At 41.2% G+C, this 22,635-nt stretch overlaps 1 protein-coding gene across 1 annotated transcript in view; it reads right to left on the bottom strand.

The window, feature by feature from the left end:
• Positions 1-22,635, bottom strand: part of LOC149266413 (UPF0235 protein At5g63440) — a 94,243-nt gene that overhangs the window by 9,611 nt on the left and 61,997 nt on the right. Inside the window, exons 3-4 of the mRNA XM_089430529.1 lie at positions 4,704-4,857; positions 3,160-3,256 (exon numbers count right to left, since the gene is read on the bottom strand). Coding sequence (XP_089286655.1) covers positions 3,160-3,256; positions 4,704-4,857 — 251 coding nt within the window. The remainder of the gene's footprint in view (positions 1-3,159; positions 3,257-4,703; positions 4,858-22,635) is intronic.

Genomic DNA, 22,635 nt, shown 5'->3' with positions numbered 1-22,635 from the left:
CCAAAAGCAGCATCACATAAGACAATGGACACAAGATGTAGGCACATCCCAAGGAAAAACCCCCCTTGAGGGGAAAACCCAGTCAAAGTAATTCTTCCTTTCAATAGTATTCTTTGAGACTCTTCACCCTAGACCAAGACCATACCTTCCCTCAACACCAAGTCAGCCAACAGAAGATTGACCTCTTTCCAGCAACTTTGACTATGCAGCAACTAGCAGCTTTCGGCAGCAATCCAACTTGGAAGACTTTGTTCTCCCAATCCAGAGCACGAAACAAAGAGAGACCACCACCAAAATTTCGATTTTCCTTGACTCCTTAGACTCCCCAAACTCGCATTCACTTTGGCTTCCTGACAACAGACTTTCCGAACTTCCTACTTCGCACTTCTGCCCAGCAAACAAATTTTCACACTTCGGCCCATTAGAGAAAGAATGAGAAGTGATGCTCCAAATGAATTTGAAGTCCTTTTTATAGGATTCTCGTGGGGTCAAAGGGGTCCTTAGGCAGACTTGATCTTCTCTTAGGCCGAGTTACATAATTCATATTTGACTCAATACTTAACCTTTTTATATGATTCAAAAGCCCAAGAAGGGTCTCTTTAAATGTACAATAATTCTATAGACTCAGAATAAATCCTAGAAGTCCTCAATATGGACTTTGACCTAAACCATGGTGACCCAAGAATGAAACCCATGCTTTAATAAGTCACAACAATAATAATAAAAATTCTTTTCTTTATTCTTTTGATAAGTACATTACATAATGACTAAAGTACATTATTGAAGACTGAACATAGTTACTTTTTCCAACACTTCCTTACATCAAATAAGACTTTGAAATGAAGATGAGCAAATCTTATGTGCCATAATTCGGATTGAAGAGAAGTATCAAAAGTCATTTCTCCCAACGGACTTCCTCCAACCTGATAGAGACCTTCAACCATGAATCCAAGAGTGAATGCATCTCTTGGGTTCCTTTTCAAAACACAAACCTTCCCATCAATAAATGTCACCTTAAAATTTTTATCTTCCATCGCAGAAATAGAAACCAAGTTTTTTTTTCAGATCAGGTACATATAGCACTTCTTGTAAATGAAGAGTTTGACCTTGATTTAAGTGAAGAGTAACAGTCCCAATTCCTTTCACGAGATAAGTGGCATTATCCCCAAGTATAATCTCCATATTTGTCTTCTTTTCAACCAAGTTTGAGAGGGCCTCCTTGTACCCAGTGAAGTGCCTTGAGGCACCACTATCAATCAACCAATGATCCAATGTATCCGGAGGAGAGGCGGTGGTGAGGGCAGAAATAAGATAAAATTATTTTTGCTTTACAACATTAACTTCTTCATACCTAGAGTTTCTTGACTTCTTGGGAGGATGACCATTTCCATTTCGAGTAGCGGGAGCATTCTTCTTTCCTTTGTTGTTGAACCTGTTGTTCCTTTGATTGCCATTACCCTTGAAGTTGCTATTATTGTTGGACCCATCATCTCTTGGAGTATCCTTCTTGTGAGGACACTCTCTAGCAAACTGGCCAAACCTATTACATTTGAAGCATCTTCCTTTTCTTCCTTCTTTGAATCCCGACTTAAACCCTTGTCCTTGATTCCTTGGACCAGCATTGTTCCTCCTCTTAGAATGAGCGGAGAAGGCAGTAGGATTGTTTCCATTTGAGAGCTTGTCTCTTTCCATCATCCTTATTTCTTCTTGAGTGCATCTGGCCAATAGTTCATCAAATCTCGGAATCCTGTCATTATTGAGAATGGTAGTGTTGAACACATCCCAATCTCTTGTAAGGCCCCCAAGTGCAATAAGAGATAGCTCCCGGTCACCAGTGACTTCACCAATAGATAGGAGATCATTCTTGATCTCGGTAATCCTCATGAAGTAGGATTGGATGGATTCTCCTCTATCCATCTTGATATCTTTCAGCTTGTTCTTGAGAAAGAGAATTTGATTTGCATTGTTTACTTTGAACATCCCATCCAGTTTTTCATACATCTCCTTAGATGTTTCCAAATCAAAAATATGGGCAACCAAAGGCTTATGAATAGAATCAACAATAATCTTCTTAACTTTAACCTCACCTTTCTTGTACTTGGTTTGTGCAGCAGCGGATGCATTTGAAGGAGGCTCTACTATTCTTCCTTTGACATAGTCCACGGCATCATTCTCTTCTAATGTCAAACCCAATGTCATCTTCCATGCATGATAGTCAACGGTGGTCAAAGCAACGCCAAAATGTCCTCCAAGCAGCTCGGTCAACAGTGGAAGAATTTGGCTTCCAAGAGGGTCAAAGTCAGCCCAAAAACAGTTCGGCCAACCCAGTCAAACATTGCTGTAATTTCTGCAGTCAAAGGCTGAAGTCAACGCTGAAGTCAAACCAGTCAAACTTTCCCAATCACCTCAAAAACCATGCCAATCAATACAGCCTTCAATCGGAATTCTGCCCTCTAGATCGAAGTCAATGCATGGTCAAACAGTCCAAGTCAACGCTGGTCAACACTGCCCTAATCTCTGAAATAATAAATCTTCGGCCTCCAAAACAGTCCAGAAATTCGGCCTCCTGCCACACATGCGAAGAAGAGAGAGGTTGTCCTTTAGCTGTATGAACAAATCAAGAGAGGAGAGAGATGATGTGATGTGTTGAGATGATGTCCAAATGAGAGACAGATCACTCCTATTTATACACTTCGTTGAGGGTGAGGAGACACATCCATTCGGCTTCATGAGCCTAGATTTGACTGAGGCCAACCTTGACAATTTGTGCATAAGACAGAATAAATTCAAAAATCCATTTCTGCTTGTCAGAATGAGATGATCTTTATATCAAAATTGGGCCTCTCGAAAAGAGGAATTCAATGCAATAATCATCTCCATCATATGAGTTGTCCTAAGGTGGAATTTGGTCCTAGTTGCCAATTTTAACAGGTTGAAGCCTGAATTTTTGTAAATGAGGATTGGAGTTCTCATTATTTTCATCAATAAAATTGTTTATTGTTCTATTAATTGTGTTCTAGTTTAACTTGTGATAAAAATCTTAACTGGCATAATATAGCAATTGAATATATGTAGCACGTACTGTATATATAAAACTAGCAACAATTGTTAAGAATAACAGAAATATAAATTGCACAATAAATAACTCAAGGTGTTTACTTGTAATCGCTGAACGTTGTGCACGGTCTTCAACTTCTATTGCAACTTGGACAAGACCACCTTCTAACTGTGAAATACAAGGTGGTACTGGGGCATCCTGCAGCATCCAATTTGACTACTTAAGCATGATGGTTGAAAAGAGCATGAAACCTTCTTCCGACTTACAAAGAAATTGTTAGCAATGTTAAATAAGAGAAATAACAATGGGAAAAATCTAAACTAGCAGAGCAATTAATTTATTAGCTAAATGGCACACAACTGTATGTTTACGTATGAATGTATATATATCTATGTACACTGTGTGTGTGTCTCAAATATCGGTGATTCTCTTTCAAGTTTCAAGAAAACCAAAAGACATTTATAACATCAAAACAAAGTTTAAGCATATTTTAGCATGATGCATACTAACATTGGTATGAGCTAAGTGCACCAACCAAAAATTAGACACCCATCATTTCTCTATTCCAAAGATTAGATTGCATTCATGACCAATAACACCTGCAATTCAAATATAGAGGCACGCACACAGTTTCAATGGTGATTTCCCCCAATATGGTCCTCTGTTTTATTCAAATAGAATCCCAAAATTTCACTGCTAAACTGAGAGTATGTCCCTCTGTTGAGTTCAAGTAAATCCCACATTTTCACTGCTAAACTGGGTCAATGATTGAAAGGGAAAAAAAACTCACAATTTGAGAGTTGATAAAGACTCCTTACCAAAGTTTATGGGCTTATCAAACTCAAATATGTAGTTCATCCTTCAAGCTTAAACCTAGGACAAGTTTCAAAGGTTCAAAGAAATTGTTGATGGTCATTTAGGCTGTAGGGTGTCAAAATAAGTACGTTTAACATAAGGCATAATTTTGGGATAATATTCGTCTATTCTAGTGAGATCTAGTTTTGGTTCAAAGCTTATCCTTGTTCTCTAAATATGAAATAAATGTTGTACTATAAATCCAAAAATGAAACAAATTTTGTACTATAAATCTAGTGACTTTAGGGCAAAAATATTCTTGTGCACTGTCTCATGCATGTGTGCCCTTAAAACTGAAATTTACACGAAAGTGTGAATCTGTCTCCTTCAATGAAATTTACATGAAAATACTAAGCTTTCAAACAAATGTAATTAGTGATTAACCTCTTTCCTCGAAAACCAAAAGCCTTTAGCATGCACTCTATGGTATTTAAAAGTTGCATAGATCATTTAAGGAATAATTGTGATAATAATCCTCTCACAATACTCAGCTTTCAAACAAACCCTATAGTGATTCACCTCTTCGCTCAAGAACCAAAAGCTTTAAAGCATAACTCCAAAGTATTTAAAGGTTGTATTGACACTCCCAACGAATGGTTGTGATCATGATACCCACAAATAAAAGTTTAGACACCCACAAATATTCAGTTATTTTTGTTGTGCCCTATTGCTACACAATGTGCCAGAAAAAAGCAGAGAAGGAAATTCTTAATATAATTATCTATTTACATGCACAAGTAACTATGATTATATAAGTTAACTTATTATTAGGATGATCATTGACCTGTACCTGAGGATTTGTTTCTGCTGCAACTGAGCTAAGAGCACCATCTGCAACATAGATATAAGGAGCAGCTTCTAAATCTTCCTCAGATCGATAGCATACAAATAGTCCACATCCAACACATGCCATACGGAACTGTTTCTCCAGCTTCCCTTCACCTCTAAATAAGACACATTTTATAATTAAATGCAAAGTACTGATTGTAAAGTTGTGTGCAATAAGCTCCACATATTGAGCTATTAGCCATAAATAGTTCAAGAACTACAGAGAAAAGATAAATCATCATAAAAGGCAGGATATCGATCTTACAAACTCTTGATCAATATTCCATAAATCACCTCCATCCATAAATTTTTTAGCCATGTCGCAAATACTCGACCAAAAAAGACAACATATTAACCAAGATTCATGCACTCCTGCCCAATATTCATTTCTTAAAAATACTTAATTAAAGAATGTAATATACCAACAATTCCTGCACTCTGGTGACATTAGATATTGCCTCTAATGTATTATATACAAAACTAGACCTACCTATTAATTTTGGGCAAACAATGGTATGTTCTATGCTTTAGAGCAATTTTACTTCAATTTCTTTATTAGCCCAATATCAATATCCAGATTAGCAATCACATCAACATGATAGTAAAATGCAGATAGAACATAAACATAAACAGTAGAAGACAAGCCAAGACAAGAGGACACAAGATGTGGCACCAGCCAGGGACAAACCCCAATGTGGGGAAACCCTTGATCAATTCTTCTTATAGTCTTCAATAGTTCAGCAGAGAGAGATAGTACAATTTACAAATCTAATATTCTGTAACAGCAGTAAAAGAGCCCTAACCAGAAAAATCAATGCTGGTCAACAGGGCAGATTTGACCTTAACAATTCAGTCAACTTCAGTCAACTTCGGCCTCCAAACAGCAAGATGAAACAGCCCTCAAAACAGCTGAATTCTGCCCAGTCAAACAGTCAACCTGCGGTCAGCCCTAACCACACTCAACGCTGGTCAAACAGTCAGTGTATTGCCTCGATTTCTGTGCCCAGAAATGTGGCCTGCCCAAACAGAAATTCCTCACACAAAACCGCAGTCAAAGATGGTCAACGCAGCCCAAAACAGTCTCTGAAAAATTTGGTCAAACCTGGTCAACACAAACAGAAAATTGCCCTTCTTTCCTTCGCAAGTGTGGAGAGATATGCTGCCTAGAAATGTGTACCCAATCAGATGAGGAGAGAGAGAGATGAGTGAATATGAGTGTGTCCAAATGAGGATGAGGCATCATGTATTTATAGCAAACGTTGAGGATGAATAGACATGATTGTTGGGCTTCTGAGCCTACATGAGTTTGCTGGCCGACCTTGACAATTTGTCCATAATATAAATAAATTCATATCTTCATTTGTACATGTCAGAATCAGATGATCTTTAGATCAATCCTACACCTCTCGAAGAGAGGAATCCAAGAAAAATATCAGTTGTCATAAATAAGATGACCACGTGGAGTTTGGCCCTATTTGCCAATTTTAACACTCCCTCTCAACTAGGAAGAACTGCATCTGCCAATCTGTATTATCTCTGCCATCAATGCACTGCTTTGCTCTGCGATGCTATGCTGAACTATGAAGAAGAAGAAGTGATTGAGAATGTATCATACCATTCTCTACTGACCCGAAGTCAGTTCCAATCAAAAGAGAGTGTCTCATACCACTCTTACTGACCCAAAGTCAGTTCCAATCAAAAGAGAGTGTCTCATACCACTCTTACTGACCCGAAGTCAATTCCCATTGATCCCAGATCAATATCGGTCATCCTAGCATAGGGAGTACGGTAGTACACGATGCGTCCATCAGTAGTACTATGGTCCCTATCCTCATTTCCCTACTCATTGGCCAAATGAGAGGTACTTCCCATGAGTCCTAGACTGCATGGGTAGGATGTCTCAGCAGGAGAAGGATGAACCACTCGTCCTACCTACATGTCTTCAAGGGGTATCACAGGGGAAGGATGAACCACTCACCCTATACACAGCAAACCACTAGGGGAAGGTTGAACCACTCACCCTATGGTTGCTCACCGCTCCAAGAAGTACCCCAAGCCCCCTGGAGCTCCCAAAGCTCAATGTCCATCTCATATAGGACCCTCATAAGAGGGTCTCTCCACGACTCCAAGTCGTTCTCGAAAAGCCAAGAATTTGACCTTTCCCGGGGGCTTTGTCAAAATATCGGTGACCTACTCATCAGTCCCAATATGATGGAGCTTTATTGCTCCTCGTTGTACCATATCCTGGATAAGGTAGTACCTAATATCGATATGCTTGGAGCGATCATGAAACACGGGATTCTCTGATAATCGGATCCCACTCTGGTTGTCGCAGAGGATCACGGTGGTATCCATCACATGTCCAAACAGCTCACTGAAGAGCTTCCTCAACCAGACAGCTTCACAGGAGGCCATACTAGCAGCTATGTGTTCGGCCTTGGCGATGCTCAAGGCAACCGAATTTTGCTTCCTGCTCATCCGGGATATCAAAGCAGAACCCAAAGAAAAGCAACATCCAGGAAGTGCTCTTGCAATCCACCACACTGCCAGCCCAATCAGCATCAGAATAACTATGCAGCCTCACATTTCCGGCAATGTATCTCAGCCCATGAGTGATTGTGCCTTGAAGATATCTCAAAAGATTCTTGGCGCAATCCAATGTATATGATGAGGCTCAACCATGTATTGGCTCAATGTGTTAACAGCAAAACATATGTCCAGACGGGAGTTCACCAAGAACATTAGTGCTCCTATGAGTTGATGGTACTCCAAAGCATTTCCCAATTCAGGTCCAGCAACACTACCACATAACTTCTTAAAGTTAAGTTCCATCGGAGTAGTCATAGGCTTGCAGTCCACCATCCCAAATCTTTCCAATATCTTCACAACATATTTTCCTTGAGAGGGGAAAATTTCCCCTGGCTTTTGCCAGACTTCCAACCCTAGGAAATAGTGCATCGATCCTAGGTCCATCTCAAATTCAGAAGCGAACTCCCTCTTACATTTGTGAATGAGAGGGTATGCACCTGTCAGAAATAGGTTGTCCACATAAAGTACCAGAATAAGAGGTTTATCATTTTCAACCTTAAAGTAAAGGTTCAGATCGGCTTCACTTCTAATGAATCCCAGCTTCATCAGATAGCTATCGATCCTCTCATACCAAGCTCAGGGTGCTTGCTTCAATCCATAGAGAGCTTCCTTCACCCTGCATACATGAGTTTCCCGATCATGAACCTCAAACCCCTCAGGTTGTTCCACATAGACTTCCTCTTTGATTGAAAAATGCAAGAAGGCAATCTTGACATCCATCTGATGTAGGTTCCATCCTTGCAAGGCAGCAAGGGCTATGATCGAGCGGATGGTGGTGTATCGGGCAACAGGTGCAAATATGTCATCATAATCTACACCTTCCTTTTGGAGAAGCCTCGAGCAACAAAGCGAGCCTTGAACTTTTCTGCACTTCCATCAACTCCATGTTTGATTTTGTAGAGCCACATAGAGGTGACAATCGATTTGTCCTAGGGTCCAGGGACCACATGCCAGACATCATTCTTCATAATTGACTTGTATTCTTCATTCATAGCATCCTTCCATACTTGTTGCTTCACGGCTTCTTCGAATGATGAAGGTTTATTTTGAATGATAGTGCTCATGGCGGTCAAATATCCTTGATCCCTATTCGGCTTTTTGCTTTCACAGAAAGTCCCCCTTGGTGCAATGTGTCTCTCGGCATCTTCGAGAGTCTCCCTAAGCCATGAGGGTCTCCTCTTGGAGGAGGAAGGCTCATCAGGAGAAGGATCAATAAGATCCATAGGTTCATCAGCATCAAGCATCGTTTCGTCTTCTTTTTCACCCTGATTTCCTGTGTCAACTTCTTTGTCCTTCCTTAGGATAGGAAGGCTGTTGATCTTCCTGAGGGCCATATCTTTGTCGAAGGTGACATCATGATTTATCTCAACTTCCTTTTGACCAGCCACATAAATTCTATCGCTTAGAATTCTCACTATAGCCCACAAAGATTCCTTTCTTCCTAGATGCACCCAATTTGCTTCTTTTCTCTTTCAGCATATGAAAATATATGGGGCTTCCAAAAATTCCAAAATGAGAGACATTGGGTTTCTTACTAGTGAACATTTCTTCGGGAGTCTTGGAGTCCAATGCTTGATGAGGGCATCGCTTTTGAACATACACGCAATATTTGCAGCTTCATCCCATAGATACTTCGAAAGGCCTTGATCATGAAGCATGGCACGAACAGCTTCTACAATAGAGTGATTCTTCCTTTCAGCCACACCATTCTGCTCGGGAGTGTATGGCGTTGTAGTCTCCCTCTTAATGCCAGCTTCTCTGCAATAATCTTGGAATTCATTGGATTCGTACTCGGTCCCATTATCAGTCCTCAATATCTTGATTTTCTTCTCGAATTGATTTTCGATCAAGGCTTTGAAGTGTCGAAACCAGGTGAACACTTCATCCTTCTTCTTCAAGAAGTAGATCCAGGTCTTGCGAGAATAATCATCCACAAAGGTGAGATAATATAAGTATCCTCCCAAGGAGTTTACGGGCATCATACCAGATATGTCGGAGTGGATCAATTGCAATATGTCTGTGGTCTTGCTATTACTTGAGGGGAATGGTCCCCTTGTAAGTTTTCCTTCGGCACATCCCAGACATACACCTTCATGCTCTACTTTGAACTCGGGCATACCTGTCACCATCTGTCTCACATCAGGTAGGGCCTTATAATGAATATGGGCAAACCTCCGGTGTCATAGTTCAGATTGTAGAGATGTGTCGCAAGACATGGTTCCCAATGGACTTCCTCCAACTTGATACAAAGTGTCAACCCTGAACCCAAGAGTAAAAGCATCTTTAAAATTTCTTTTCCAAACACGTACCTTTCCATCGATAAAAGCCACCTTGAATCCTTTATCTTCCATCGCTGAAATGGACACCAAGTTCTTCTTGAGATCGGGTACATATAGTACTTCTTGCAAATGAATAGTGTTACCTTGATTCAATTGAAGGGTAACATTCCCTACTCCCTTCACGGGATAGGTGGCATCGTCTCCAAAGATGATCTCCAAGTTTGTCTCCTTTTCTATCAGATTAGAGAGGGCTTCCTTGTATCTGGTGAAGTGCCTTGAGGCACCACTATCAATCAGCCAATTTCCCAAAGTGTCCGGAGGAGAGGCAGTGGAGAGGGCTGATATAAGATAGTACTCTTTTTGCTTATTGTTAACAACATTGGATTCTTCATACTTGGAGTTCCTTGATTTCTTGGAGGGTCGACCATTTCCTTGATGTCCCGCATTCCTTTTTCCTTTGCCATTGGACCTGCCATTCCTTTGATCATTGTTGTTGAAGTTACCCCTAGAGTTGTTATGATAGTTATGTCATAATCGGATGATCTTTAGATCAATCCTACACCTCTCGGAGAGAGGAATCCAAGGAAAATATCAGTTGTCATAAATAAGATGACCCATGTAGAGTTTGGCCCTAGTTGCCAATTTTAACACTACTACACTCATTTTTTTAGGTTCTTACTTTTATAAATCAGCATTGATCACAACATTCTCAATAGTTATTCCAAAATGGATCACTTTATAATTTGTCATCCATTTTAGTACATCCTAAGTGGAAAAAAATGGAGCTATGGACTTGTAGGGCCCACTTTAAGTGCAGGTTCTATTTTGGTGATTTGGGGAACTAAGACCTCCAGAACATGTTTGGGGCATTAAATGCCCATCTTTGAGGTCAAAAATTTGCACACAAAGTTCCCAACCCATCAACATTGTTCTATATGTCAAGAATTTTTCAACAGCGCAAAGATAACCTTAATTAGAGTTTGTATGAGAAAGTTATGTCAACCACAAGTTAACCATTGGATTTGACCACCATGGTACCAAGTGAGCGCCATGTCAACGCCTATTACTCACACATGTGGAAGTGGTCACATGTGGACTCTCAAGAAGACTCTAGAAAGTCCAAAACCCTTAACCTAATTAGGACATGAGGCATGCAAAAACACTAACACAAAGCCACTATCACAAAGCCCACACAATTATTAGGACATGTTAAAATATTGGTCACTAGAAAAGCAAGGGGTTCCATTCTCGTTGATTATTGTTCCATAGTTGAGTATAGAAAAGGAATGGGATATTACACTTAGAACAATGGAAATAGAACCTTGAAGTAGCCATATAGGCCACAGTGTCTATGGAAACTTCATAGTAAGTTCATGTCTCTTTGTTTTTGCATTTCATGCTTGAGAAGAAAAGAGCAGGGCATGGTCCGCAGTTTCCAACTAGGTTTTCACATATTGGGTTTACTAGGGTATATCTTATGTTCATTATGTGGATGGTGTGGTATTTGTTCTTCTAGCTTCTTCTATGCCATTCTCAGTTTATGTCAGTGTTTTGAGCACTACGCTTGCAAAATTAAGTTATAATATGAAGAAGACACTACATAATAGATATATCTGTAGAATATTGTAAAATTTGCTCTGACGATATGTTCCAGTGGAATATCCACAAAAGTTTACAAAGCATATTAGTGTCGAAGTAGTTTCCTTTGGAGTTTTTGGGAGAAATTAGAAAATCCAAAAATTGGCTTTGTTCTCAACCAAAAGTGGGTTACCCCTAGGAGAAGCTTTTCTCCTATTCGACTCTTCCAGACAGCAGCCAGCAACCCTTGAGATCCACCTTATAGTCGATGTGACATGTCATTCATATTGCCACCACTTGCATCAGTCATATGTTTCCTCGCCCATTTGTCGAGAGCACATGTTGGAAGGTGGACTTCTAATCAAAAGGTACTTTATTCATTATGAAATCGAGTGCTTATGCTTGTTTGTATTTGGTCATTTTGACATGAAGTATGGGGTAACTTGGAAGAAAGAAGGGTCATGGTCGTCCTCTTGTTCCCTCACCTTAAATGGGGGTTAATTTTCAATCCTAGTCCAGTGGGACCTCCCCTAATGGCCCATGACTTTAATAACGAGCACTACTTGGGAATCCACGTTTGAAATAGTGTAGCCCAATCTATCCTTATTCCATACTTACCACTTTCCATCTTGCATTATCAGCCCCTCTTCCACCTCCTTTCTTCGGGTAAACTAACCATTGGTTCATTGGGATTTGGCATACACACATCCTCATACCTTAGGTAGGGCTTGGAAATGCACCCTGGGAGGTTGATGCAACTAAAAGAAAAAGAAAGAGCATATGATGGCCACAAGAAAAACAAAAGAAAATTCAAAATGCAAAAGATGGTCGAGACTTACAAATTAGCACCTAGGCAAAAGCCAAGCACGAGCTTTACCTCTATCATATGGCAACCACCTGGTTCCTGGGCCAATGTTGCCCTATCACATAGAAGACAAGGAACCCATGCATGTCCCAACCCTTGATAGGTAATGAACTGCCCCATCCTAAAGGGGGTAATATATGTTATACATCATACAAAGCAATTTCTCATTCCTCGAGCTATGAGCAGTAATACAAGGAAAAATCAAGAAAAAGTAAAAGGAAAGATAGAGGGGTGGAAAAACAGAGGCTAAGGTAACTCATGCATCCACAATTGCTCAAGCTTGGTTCTCTTAGATGCAATAATGATTGTTGTGCCTAATGATGAAATTTGCACCACAAGATATTGTGTAATTGGCAAGTGGTTCCATTTATAGGTAGGGGCAACTTAATTGTGGTTCCACAAGTGATGTGTTGAGAGCCATGGGACTCTAGACAGTTGTCAAGCGTCATTTGTAGCCATGGGCACCTTCAGCACCCATAGTGATACTACATTTTCCTTATTATTCATGGGATGATGCACTTAGACCAGTTTTCCCCTAGTCAGCTTAGCAATATATACATGTTGTGGCAGTTGATCTAGGGGCCAAATGAGGTTTGTCTCAAGCCTTGAAACATGGGAGGGCTAGCACCATCTTCAATGCCCTCAACGTTGGAGAAAACACAGAGATTTCATCACTTGGAGACCCACGAGACCCAGCTTTGTGACCCAAACCCACATTTGGGGTCCACGGGATGATTTGCATTGAGATACAGGGGCCAACCCCTAGTACTTAATTTTAGAGACCTTCTACACTTGTCATGGCACTAAAAGGCCTCAACACCATCCCTCAAGAAGCCCACGCAAGCATGATGTCAACATTTCGACTAGCATTTGTGGAGATAAAATTAAATTTGCAAAAGCTACTAGGTCAGTCTGTGACCTAGGCCATTACTTGCACATTATTTTATGATTAGAGGGGCTTGTAGGCTAAAATAGGATATGATAGAGCACATATATATTAGAGAGATCTCATTTCATCTCTCATCATCATCACACTTGGAATTTCGGCCTCATAGAGGAACTCGCACTTACTCTTTTAAGGACTATATTGGATCTTGGATGCGTTTTGACATTTGGAGCTTAATCTCGGATAATTCTTGGAGCTATTCATTCCATAATGGAAGGAATTCATGCATGTTGTCTTGTAAGTGCCCTTTATTGTTGAATACCTATTTTTCTATGACTAATGTATGGAATTATTGATTCTAGGCCATCATAAAATTGTGCCCTAATTTTTTGAAAATTAATTGAATTGCTATCTAGATGAATATTGCATACATTACTCATGGATAACATGTATTGAACATTCCTGGTGGTGAACTCATTGTAGCTCTTCCATGAAAATCTATTTTTCACTGAGTGGGTTAATGCTTGAAATTTGCTTGCTAGGGCATCAAATTTTGACCTCCTCAAAAAGAAGTCTAGTTAACCTAAACCACCCTTGACTCCATATGCCCAAAGGACAAGGCACTAATCCAAATTGTTGGTGATCATTCTCACATTTTCTCCATATTTTCTCTCCTAAATTTTGGTCCTTTCAAGGCTAGAGAAGAGAGTTAGGGCTTGGTGCAAATTTCTAGGGAGAGAGGATTTTGGTGGTTAGAGAGCCTAAACATCAAGTAGGTAGGGTTTGCCACAAAACCTATCAATTTGGTGGGTATCCACTTCAATTTCATCCATAAATTCTCTTGCCCTAGGTGTCTGCCCTAAGAGGGAAACCCTAGTTTTTCTTCCCTCAACATAAGGGCTTTCTTGAAGGTTTCATGATCCTTAGCTTTGTTGGAGAATGAAGTAGGGCGGCTATTAATTCAAATTCTCCTTCACCTTAATAATTGTTGGTATTTATAGCCTTCCAAGGGTGTCCAATTTGCTTTAGGGTCGACCTGATCAAATATGCACATGTGGGCTTATAATTCAAAAACGCACTTTTCCTTGTCCAAATTTGATGATCTATAGGTCGATTTTGGTCCTCTCGAAAAGAGGAATTCAATGCAATCATCATCTCCATCAAATGAGCTGTCCAAAGTGGACTTTGGTCCTAGTTGCCAATTTTAACAAGGGGCACAACAAATTATTGATTGTTGTACAGGCAGGTTGATGGTGTGAGGCTTCAGAGCTTCATAGATGCAGATTGGGCCGGGGGTTCATGATTATTTTAGTTAACAATGGTGTGTTCTATGCTTGTAACAATTTCTTTAATGTCCTTTAGTTAGCCCAATGACGATTTCCAATTTAATTTCCAATAGCAATCACATTAATCATGACATTGATAGAAACTATAGATAGAACATGAATAAAAGCAGAAGACAAGCTAAGACAAGAGAACACAAGATTTGGCAAATGTCAGGGAAAAATCCCAAGATGGAGAAAACCCTTTGATCAATTCTTCTTATTATTATATTAAATGTTTAGCACAGAGAGAGAGTCCAATAAAGTCAAAATTGACTTGCCAAATGATTATCAAGGCATCCCTGTCAAATCAGAAATTTTTCTACAGCAGTCAACAACCCTAACCAAAAAGACAACATTGGTCAAAGCAGCAACAAACCATCCACAATGCAGCTCGGTCATACCCAATCAAACTCGGCCTTCTTAGGTGGTCAAAATCAGCCCAAAACAGTCACCAAAACAGCAGTCAAACTTGTTCAAAATATGCACTTCAAGTCTGCGGTCAGCGCAATCAACATACCGAAAAAATCTATGCTTGTGTGGCAAATAATGCGGCTTGCTCAAACAGAAAATTTCCCACAAAAATTGCAGTCAAACTTCGTCAAATACCCCTTGGTCAATGCTAGTCAAACCCTGCAACAGTCTTGTAATTCGTCCTTCTTTGCTACCACAAGTGAGGAAAAGAGATGCCCAATAAGTTGTACGAACCAATCAGATGAAGAGAGAGAAGAATATGTGGGATGAGATGATGCCAAATGAGGTTTGAGGTCTCTCTTATTTATACAAGTCAATGGGGGTCAAGTGACATGCCCAATCGGCTTCATGAGCCTACATGATGATGTGGCTAACCTTGACAATTTGCACGTGTGGGCTTGACCTCGAAAACATATTTCCCCTTGTCCAAATTTGATGATCTTTAGGTCGATTTTGGTCCTCTCGAATTCAAAGCAATATTTCCCCTAGTTGCCAATTTTAACAGTTCAGCAGACTAGAAGAGCACTTTAGGTTATACTTTCACTGTTGGGTCAACAGTCCCCTGGTTCAGTAGGAAGCAGAGATCAGTGGCACTAAGCTCAGTTGAGGCCGAGTACATGGCTACCAACCTAGAAGCTTGTGAAGCCATATGGTTGAGGAAGCTACTTGTTGGGTTGTTTAGTCAGAAGTTGGAGCCCATAGTCATAAATTGTGATAATCAGAGCTGCATCAAGCTCTCTGAAAATCCCGTGTTTCATGATCACTCCAAGCATATCGAGATCTAGTACCACCATATCATAGATTGTGTTCAGAGGGGTAAAGTCAGACTCTTCCCTACTCATAAATCATTGTTTTCAACCAAAATTAAGGGGGGATGCCTAACCCTTTCTGAGGGGAGGCTCCCACAAGCACCCATTTTGGGGAAACGCATCCTCCATATTGAGGAAATGTTTCCCCCTACATCTCCCTGCCTCTCCCCAAAAGGGGGACGTGAGGAAACATTTCCTCAGGCGTCCCCCCGCCCCAGGTGCATGGGGAGTATCAAGTGCGTGCACCCTGCCTTAGGGGACGCATCTTTGTGAAACATTGGCTCAAATACTTCAACACCCAGCATCGCGATTGCTTTGGGGCAGAGCCATTCCTAGAAGGCCACTGTCACGACACCCATAGATATCACTGTTGTTCCTACCATGAAATGTGCCCTGACACCAACACTTAAGAATAAAGAGGGCTTTGGATTGTTTGTTGTATATGTTGCACCTATTATCATACCAACAATTCACACAAAGCACGCTACTGCTAAGAGTTCTAACTAAAAGAAGAAAGTCAATGTCCATAATCAACAGTAAATAAATTGTGCTAGAATGCCCCAATTTTGTGTTAGATGGGTTAGGCACAGGTTAAGGGTGGTTTAAAGGTTGTATGGCAGCTTTAGAATATGACAACTGTTGAAATTTGGTACCGGAGGACAGGTGGTTCCCTTAGGCTTTGATCTTTGGCCTAGGGAAAAGTGTCCAAAAGAATTTAATTTTTCTCCTAAAGTGACTTTATAATTTTATAAAGTTAAATCTAATTTAAAAGTGACTTTAAGTGATAAAGTTACTAAGTCTAATTTTAAAGTGACTTTTATAAAGTCAATGAAAAATTAGAAAGGAAAAGTGACTTTGGAAATAAATGACTAAGTGGGTCTTTATTAAAGTGGGGTGAATTAAAAAATAAAAAGTGAGATTTAAATGAGCATTTAATCTCAGCCTTAGATCTCAATCTATTTCAGCAATTGGATTTAGGGATCACCCACAAGTCACTTGGATCACCCTAAAATCACTTGGGGTTAGATTAAAGGAGGAAAAGGTCATTCATTCTTTCATGAGCAGATTGAGAGAAGGAGAGCAAGAGAGCAAAGGGAGATTTCTGGACAGTGAGCTGCGGAGTTTCAGCAGCGGAGTTTCAGCAGAGCGGGGTTTCCGCAGAGCGGAGTTTCAGTAGCGGAGTTTCAGCAACGCGGAGTTTCAGCAAGTCTGTACAGCGGAGTTTCAGCAGGGCGGAGTTTCAGCAGAGCGGAGTTTCAGCAAGGCTGAGTTTCAGCAAGGCTGAGTTTCAGCAAGACTGAGATAAGTTGTAAAAGTTTGCTTGCTGATTTTTGCTGAATATTTCTCTTACTGTAAAAAGGCATTTTCCAGAAATAAAGAAGAGCTCTCAAATTGGTTTTCCCCAAGAGTTATAGGGGGTTTTTCCAGGGTCACATTGACCAAAAATCTCAGTGTTTAAATGTGTTTTAATGGCTGTTTATTACTGCTGATTTTTATTTCTGCAATTTCCAGCATTCTGTAAAATTTCCAGAATTTGTGTTTTCAGCAAATTTATTTTTTTCCAGCTTGTTAAATGTATGGTTATGGGAAAGGGTATTTAACTATATGGGAGAAATAAGGAGAAACTGAAAACCGGGGTGGGAAATGTTGGAATTGTCAAAAGACTATTCCAAGGTGAAGTGTTGGAATTGTCAAAAGATGGGACACTATGCAGTTGTGTGTCCGGAGAAGAAGAAGAAGAAGGGGAAGAACCAGGACGTGGCAGCTTCAGCAAAGATTGAGGACTTTGCAGGCTGTTTTGACCGGGAGTTTGCGTTCACTACGTATGAGTCCTCTAGTGCAGAATCACCTGCCACACAAGTTCAGAGGGAGCATGCTTTTCCCTCGATTAGCGGAGCATCTTCAGGTATCTGGTATGTGGACAGTGGGGCTTCACGTCACATGACAGGAGTCCGTGAGTACTTCTCAGAGCTTTCAGAGAGTGGCACTAATATAGAGGTAGTACTCGGTGATGACAGAGTTGTTAGAGCAGTCGGGGTGGGGACACTGACATTTCAGAGGGAGTCCAAACCTCCCTTGAAAGTGTCAGATGTTCTTTATGTGCCAGGGATGAGGAAGAACCTCATATCTGTCTCAGCTTTGGAGGACAGAGGATACGAGGTACTGTTCAGGGGAGGACAGGTGTTGATGTATCCCAAGGGCACTCCAGCTGATTCAGCTAGAGTGATAGGTGTACGCCATGCAAAGGTGTACAAGTTTGCATTCCAGCCCCTTTTGGCATTGCGCAGTAGTACCGATAGCAGAGCTAGCAGTTCTGAGCTGTGTGAGATTTGGCACCGCAGGATGGGACATATGTATCATGGAGCCTTGAGAACATTGCGGGAGATCACTACAGGTGTGCCAGATTTCAGTACTGATCACTTTGATACTTGCAGAGGTTGTGCAATGGGCAAGTTTGCCAAATCCCCTTTTCCCAGCAGTGACAGCAGAGCGACTGGGATACTTGATTTGATTCATTCCGATGTGAGCGGTCGGATGTCTCATGTTTCCTTGAGTGGATATGAGTACTATGTTTTATTCATTGATGATCACTCCAGGAGGACCGGGATTTATTTTTTGAAGACCAAGAGTGAGGTCTTCAAGCGGTTTCAGGAGTTCAGAGCTCTTGTGGAGACACAGACAGGTCGAAAGATCAAGTCCCTGAGGTCAGACAATGGAGGAGAGTACACCCTTGGAGAGTTTGTTGACTATTGTGCGGAGGCAGGCATTAGGAGGGAGTTCACTGTTCCTTACAAGCCCCAGCAGAATGGGGTTGCAGAGAGGAAGAACAGATCCATCATAGGGGCTGCCAAAGCCATGTTACATGATCAGGGGTTGCCATTGTTCTTGTGGGCAGAGGCCTGCAACACAGCTGTTTACTTGCAGAACAGGAGTCTGCATCGTGCCTTTGGGCACATGACTCCGGAGGAGGCTTTCTCTGGGAAGAAGCCTGATATTGGTCATCTTCATATCTTTGGATGCATTACATACTCCTATATACCCAAGGAGAAGAGGACCAAACTAGAGCCCACCGCAGAGAAGGGTATCTTTGTGGGCTACAGTGAGACCTCAAAGGCCTTTCGGATTTACATTCCTGCACAGAGGAGAGTTGTTGTCAGACGGGATGTGAAGTTCGAGGAGGACAGGGCCTTTAGGAGGTCACGGGAGTTAGAGTATCTGGATCAGCCAGACCCTCAGCAGCAGTTGAGTCAGTCGCAGGGATCCAGTGGGCAGGGATCAGGAGGATCAGGAGGATCAGGAGGTACATCTATGAGGATGTCAGGTCCGTCAGTGAGCAGTGGCTCACCGAGCCAGAGGGGTGGTGCTCCGGGCAGCATGCAGAGCAGTTCACTAGGGAGTCCACTGATGGACAGTTCACACGGTACCTCAGCTTCTACAGGTTCAGGTGCAGGCAGGAAGACAGCAGACAGACAGTCAGGAGTTCAGGCTCCTGATGATGATGAGGAGGAGTCTCATTCTCCGGTGGGAGAAGTGCGCTCAAGGAAGAGGAAGTCCAAGTGGCTTCAGGAAACCTTGAGAGATGCCTCATCTGTTGCTGAGCCGAAAAGGCCGATCAGAGAGAGTAGACCACCTGAGAGGTTTTGTAGCTATATGGCGATGGTTACCAGCATCCTTGACTCTGAGCCTTCTAGCTATGAGGAGGCAGCTAGCCAGCAGGTCTGGAGAGAGGCCATGCAGGAGGAGTATTCTTCTATCATGAAGAATGATGTTTGGGAGGTGGTGCCGAGGCCTGAGGGAAAATCCGTGGTTACTTCCAGATGGCTTTACAAGGTAAAGCATGCTGCAGATGGCAGCATTGAGAAATTCAAAGCAAGGTTTGTGGCTAGAGGGTTCTCCCAGGTAGAGGGAGTTGATTATGAGGAGACCTTCGCTCCCGTGGCTCGATATACTTCGATCTGCTCCATTATATCGATAGCAGCAGAGATGGGTTGGAAGATCCACCAGATGGATGTGAAGATTGCATTTCTCAATGGCTTCATACAGGAGGAGGTGTACATTGAGCAGCCACAGGGCTTTGTGGTGCATGGGAAGAAGTCCCATGTGTGCAAACTGAAGAAGGCCCTTTATGGCCTGAAGAAAGCTCCCAGAGCTTGGTACTCCAGGATAGATACATATTTGCAGGGGATGGGTTTCACAAAGAGTGAGGTAGATCCGAACCTTTACTTTATTGTGATTGGTGAGGAGCCTCTCATTCTGGTGTTGTATGTGGATGACTTGGTCATTACAGGTGCAGAGAGACTCATAGAGCACTGCAAGAGAGATCTTGCGACGGAGTTTGAGATGAAGGACATCGGCTTGATGCATTACTTTTTGGGCTTGGAGGTGTGGCAGGAGGAGGGGCATTTCTTCCTGGGGCAGGGGAAGTATATTGTGGACATCCTTAGCAGATTCCACATGGAGGATTGTAGACCCATGTCGACACCGATGATCACCAACTGGAAGAAGCTTCATGCTTCGGATTCCGAGTTGGTGGATCCCACATTGTACAGACAGCTGATTGGTTCCTTGATGTATTTGGTCAACACTAGACCAGATATCTGTTTTGCAGTCAACACGATGAGTCAATTTATGTGTGAGCCTAGGAAGGTTCACTGGGTGGCTGCAAAACACATTTTGCGGTACTTGCAGAGGACAGTGGATTATGGTCTGGACTACAGGCAAGGAGATGGAGTGAGATTGGCAGGATACACTGATTCTGATTGGGCAGGTTGTGCTTCTGATAGGAAGAGCACTTTAGGGTGTTGTTTTGGGTTGGGTTCAGCAGTAGTGTCATGGTTCAGCCGGAAGCAGCAGTCAGTAGCACTGAGTTCAGCGGAAGCAGAGTATATGGCAGCGAGTCTAGCTAGTTGTGAGGCTATCTGGCTTCGCAAGATGTTGTTTGGCTTATTTGGTCAGCCGTTGAGACCTTCAGTGATTTACTGTGATAATCAGAGTTGCATTAAACTCACGGAGAATCCAGTATTTCATGACAGGTCAAAGCATATCGGGATCAGATATCATTTCATCAGAGACTATGTTCAGAAGGGAGCTGTGAAGCTTGAGTATATTTCCACTGATGAGCAGGTTGCAGATATTCTTACCAAAGCCTTACCACGGGGCAAGCATGTCTACTTCAGAGACAAGATGGGTGTGGTGAAGAACACCTTCCTCGGAAAGAGGGAGTGTTGAAATTTGGTACCGGAGGACAGGTGGTTCCCTTAGGTTTTGATCTTTGGCCTAGGGAAAAGTGTCCAAAAGAATTTAATTTTTCTCCTAAAGTGACTTTATAATTTTATAAAGTTAAATCTAATTTAAAAGTGACTTTAAGTGATAAAGTTACTAAGTCTAATTTTAAAGTGACTTTTATAAAGTCAATGAAAAATTAGAAAGGAAAAGTGACTTTAGAAATAAATGACTAAGTGGGTCTTTATTAAAGTGGGATGAATTAAAAAATAAAAAGTGAGATTTAAATGAGCATTTAATCTCAGCCTTAGATCTCAATCTATTTCAACCATTGGATTTAGGGATCACCCAAAAGTCACTTGGATCACCCAAAAGTCACTTGGGGTTAGATTAAAGGAGGAAAAGGAGGAAAAGGTCATTCATTCTTTCATGAGCAGATTGAGAGAAGGAGAGCAAGAGAGCAAGGGAGATTTCTGGACAGTGAGCTGCGGAGTTTCAGCAGCGGAGTTTCAGCAGAGCGGAGTTTCAGCAAAGCGGAGTTTCAGCAGCAGAGTTTCAGCAGGGCGGAGTTTCAGCAAGTCTGTACAGCGGAGTTTCAGCAGGGCGGAGTTTCAGCAAGGCTGAGATAAGTTGTAAAAGTTTGCTTGCTGATTTTTGCTGAATATTTCTCTTACTGTAAAAAGGCATTTTCCAGAAATAAAGAAGAGCTCTCAAACTGGTTTTCCCCAAGAGTTGTAGGGGGTTTTTCCAGGGTCACATTGACCAAAAATCTCAGTGTTTAAATGTGTTTTAATGGCTGTTTATTACTGCTGATTTTTATTTCTGCAATTTCCAGCATTCTGTAAAATTTCCAGAATTTGTGTTTTCAGCAAATTTATTTTTTTGCAGCTTGTTAAATGTATGGTTATGGGAAAGGGCATTTAACTATATGGAAGAAATAAAGAGAAACTGAAAACCGGGGTGGGAAATGAGAAATTTCTACAACAACTTAGGCATATTAAGTCACATTTATGGAAGAAGTATAATATTTAATATTTATCCCACATGTAAAATGTAATAGGTCAATCATAAACTAAAAACTTATAAAGGGGACTAGGAGAAGTTATGGTTAAAACTATTTATCCTTCATGCAAGAGATAAATTTTGGTGTGTGTAGAATTTTGTGTAGAAATTTGATAGAAATTGCAACTACTCAAGAATTCAAACTGAAATCAGGAGACACAAATTCTACTCTGATAATCCGCGGAATGGAAATCACAATTTAGAACAACATGCATAGACATGCAATAAGCAAAACCACAAATACACAATGATTTCTAGGGGAACCCAACTAGGAAAAACCCCTCAAGCTTCTTTGCATTAATCAGATAAATAGAGAATCTATTACAATTGCTAGCTCCAGCTCTGAGCTCAACCTGCAAAAGAATAACTATTCTCTCTGCTCAATGAACAACTATGGCCAACACTTAGCCAATTCTTTGCTCACCAAGGTCCCTATTTCCTTGCGAAATTCTTGTGGAAATTAGCCCCTATTCTTTAGGAATTTCCTCCAAAATGATTGCACAATTCCCAAGGATTGATCACTAATTGCATGCAACCCCTGTACACTCAAGAATATTCTACAACTGACGTTACACTACCTTGTCATCTCCACTTCAACTAAGGAATTCGAATTCCTTGCATGCACTAGCAATTTTGGGTTAATTGATCAGTTAACTGACAGATCTCTGAATTAGATTGTTGTCCCACTTCACAATTGACTCCACAATAGTTAGACGTCAATTAACTGAATGCAACTGAAAATAATTGAACTAGATTACTAAGATTTAACAATCACACATGCATAACTGAACTCCAAGCCCTCTAACT

Source organism: Pinus tabuliformis, chromosome 6 (assembly GCF_031772625.1).
Source record: "Pinus tabuliformis cultivar Carrire ecotype Pingquan chromosome 6, CPIR1, whole genome shotgun sequence".
Taxonomy (NCBI): domain Eukaryota; kingdom Viridiplantae; phylum Streptophyta; class Pinopsida; order Pinales; family Pinaceae; genus Pinus; species Pinus tabuliformis.
The sequence above is the reverse complement of the archived record's forward strand: the minus strand, read 5'-3'. Positions and strand labels throughout refer to the sequence as shown.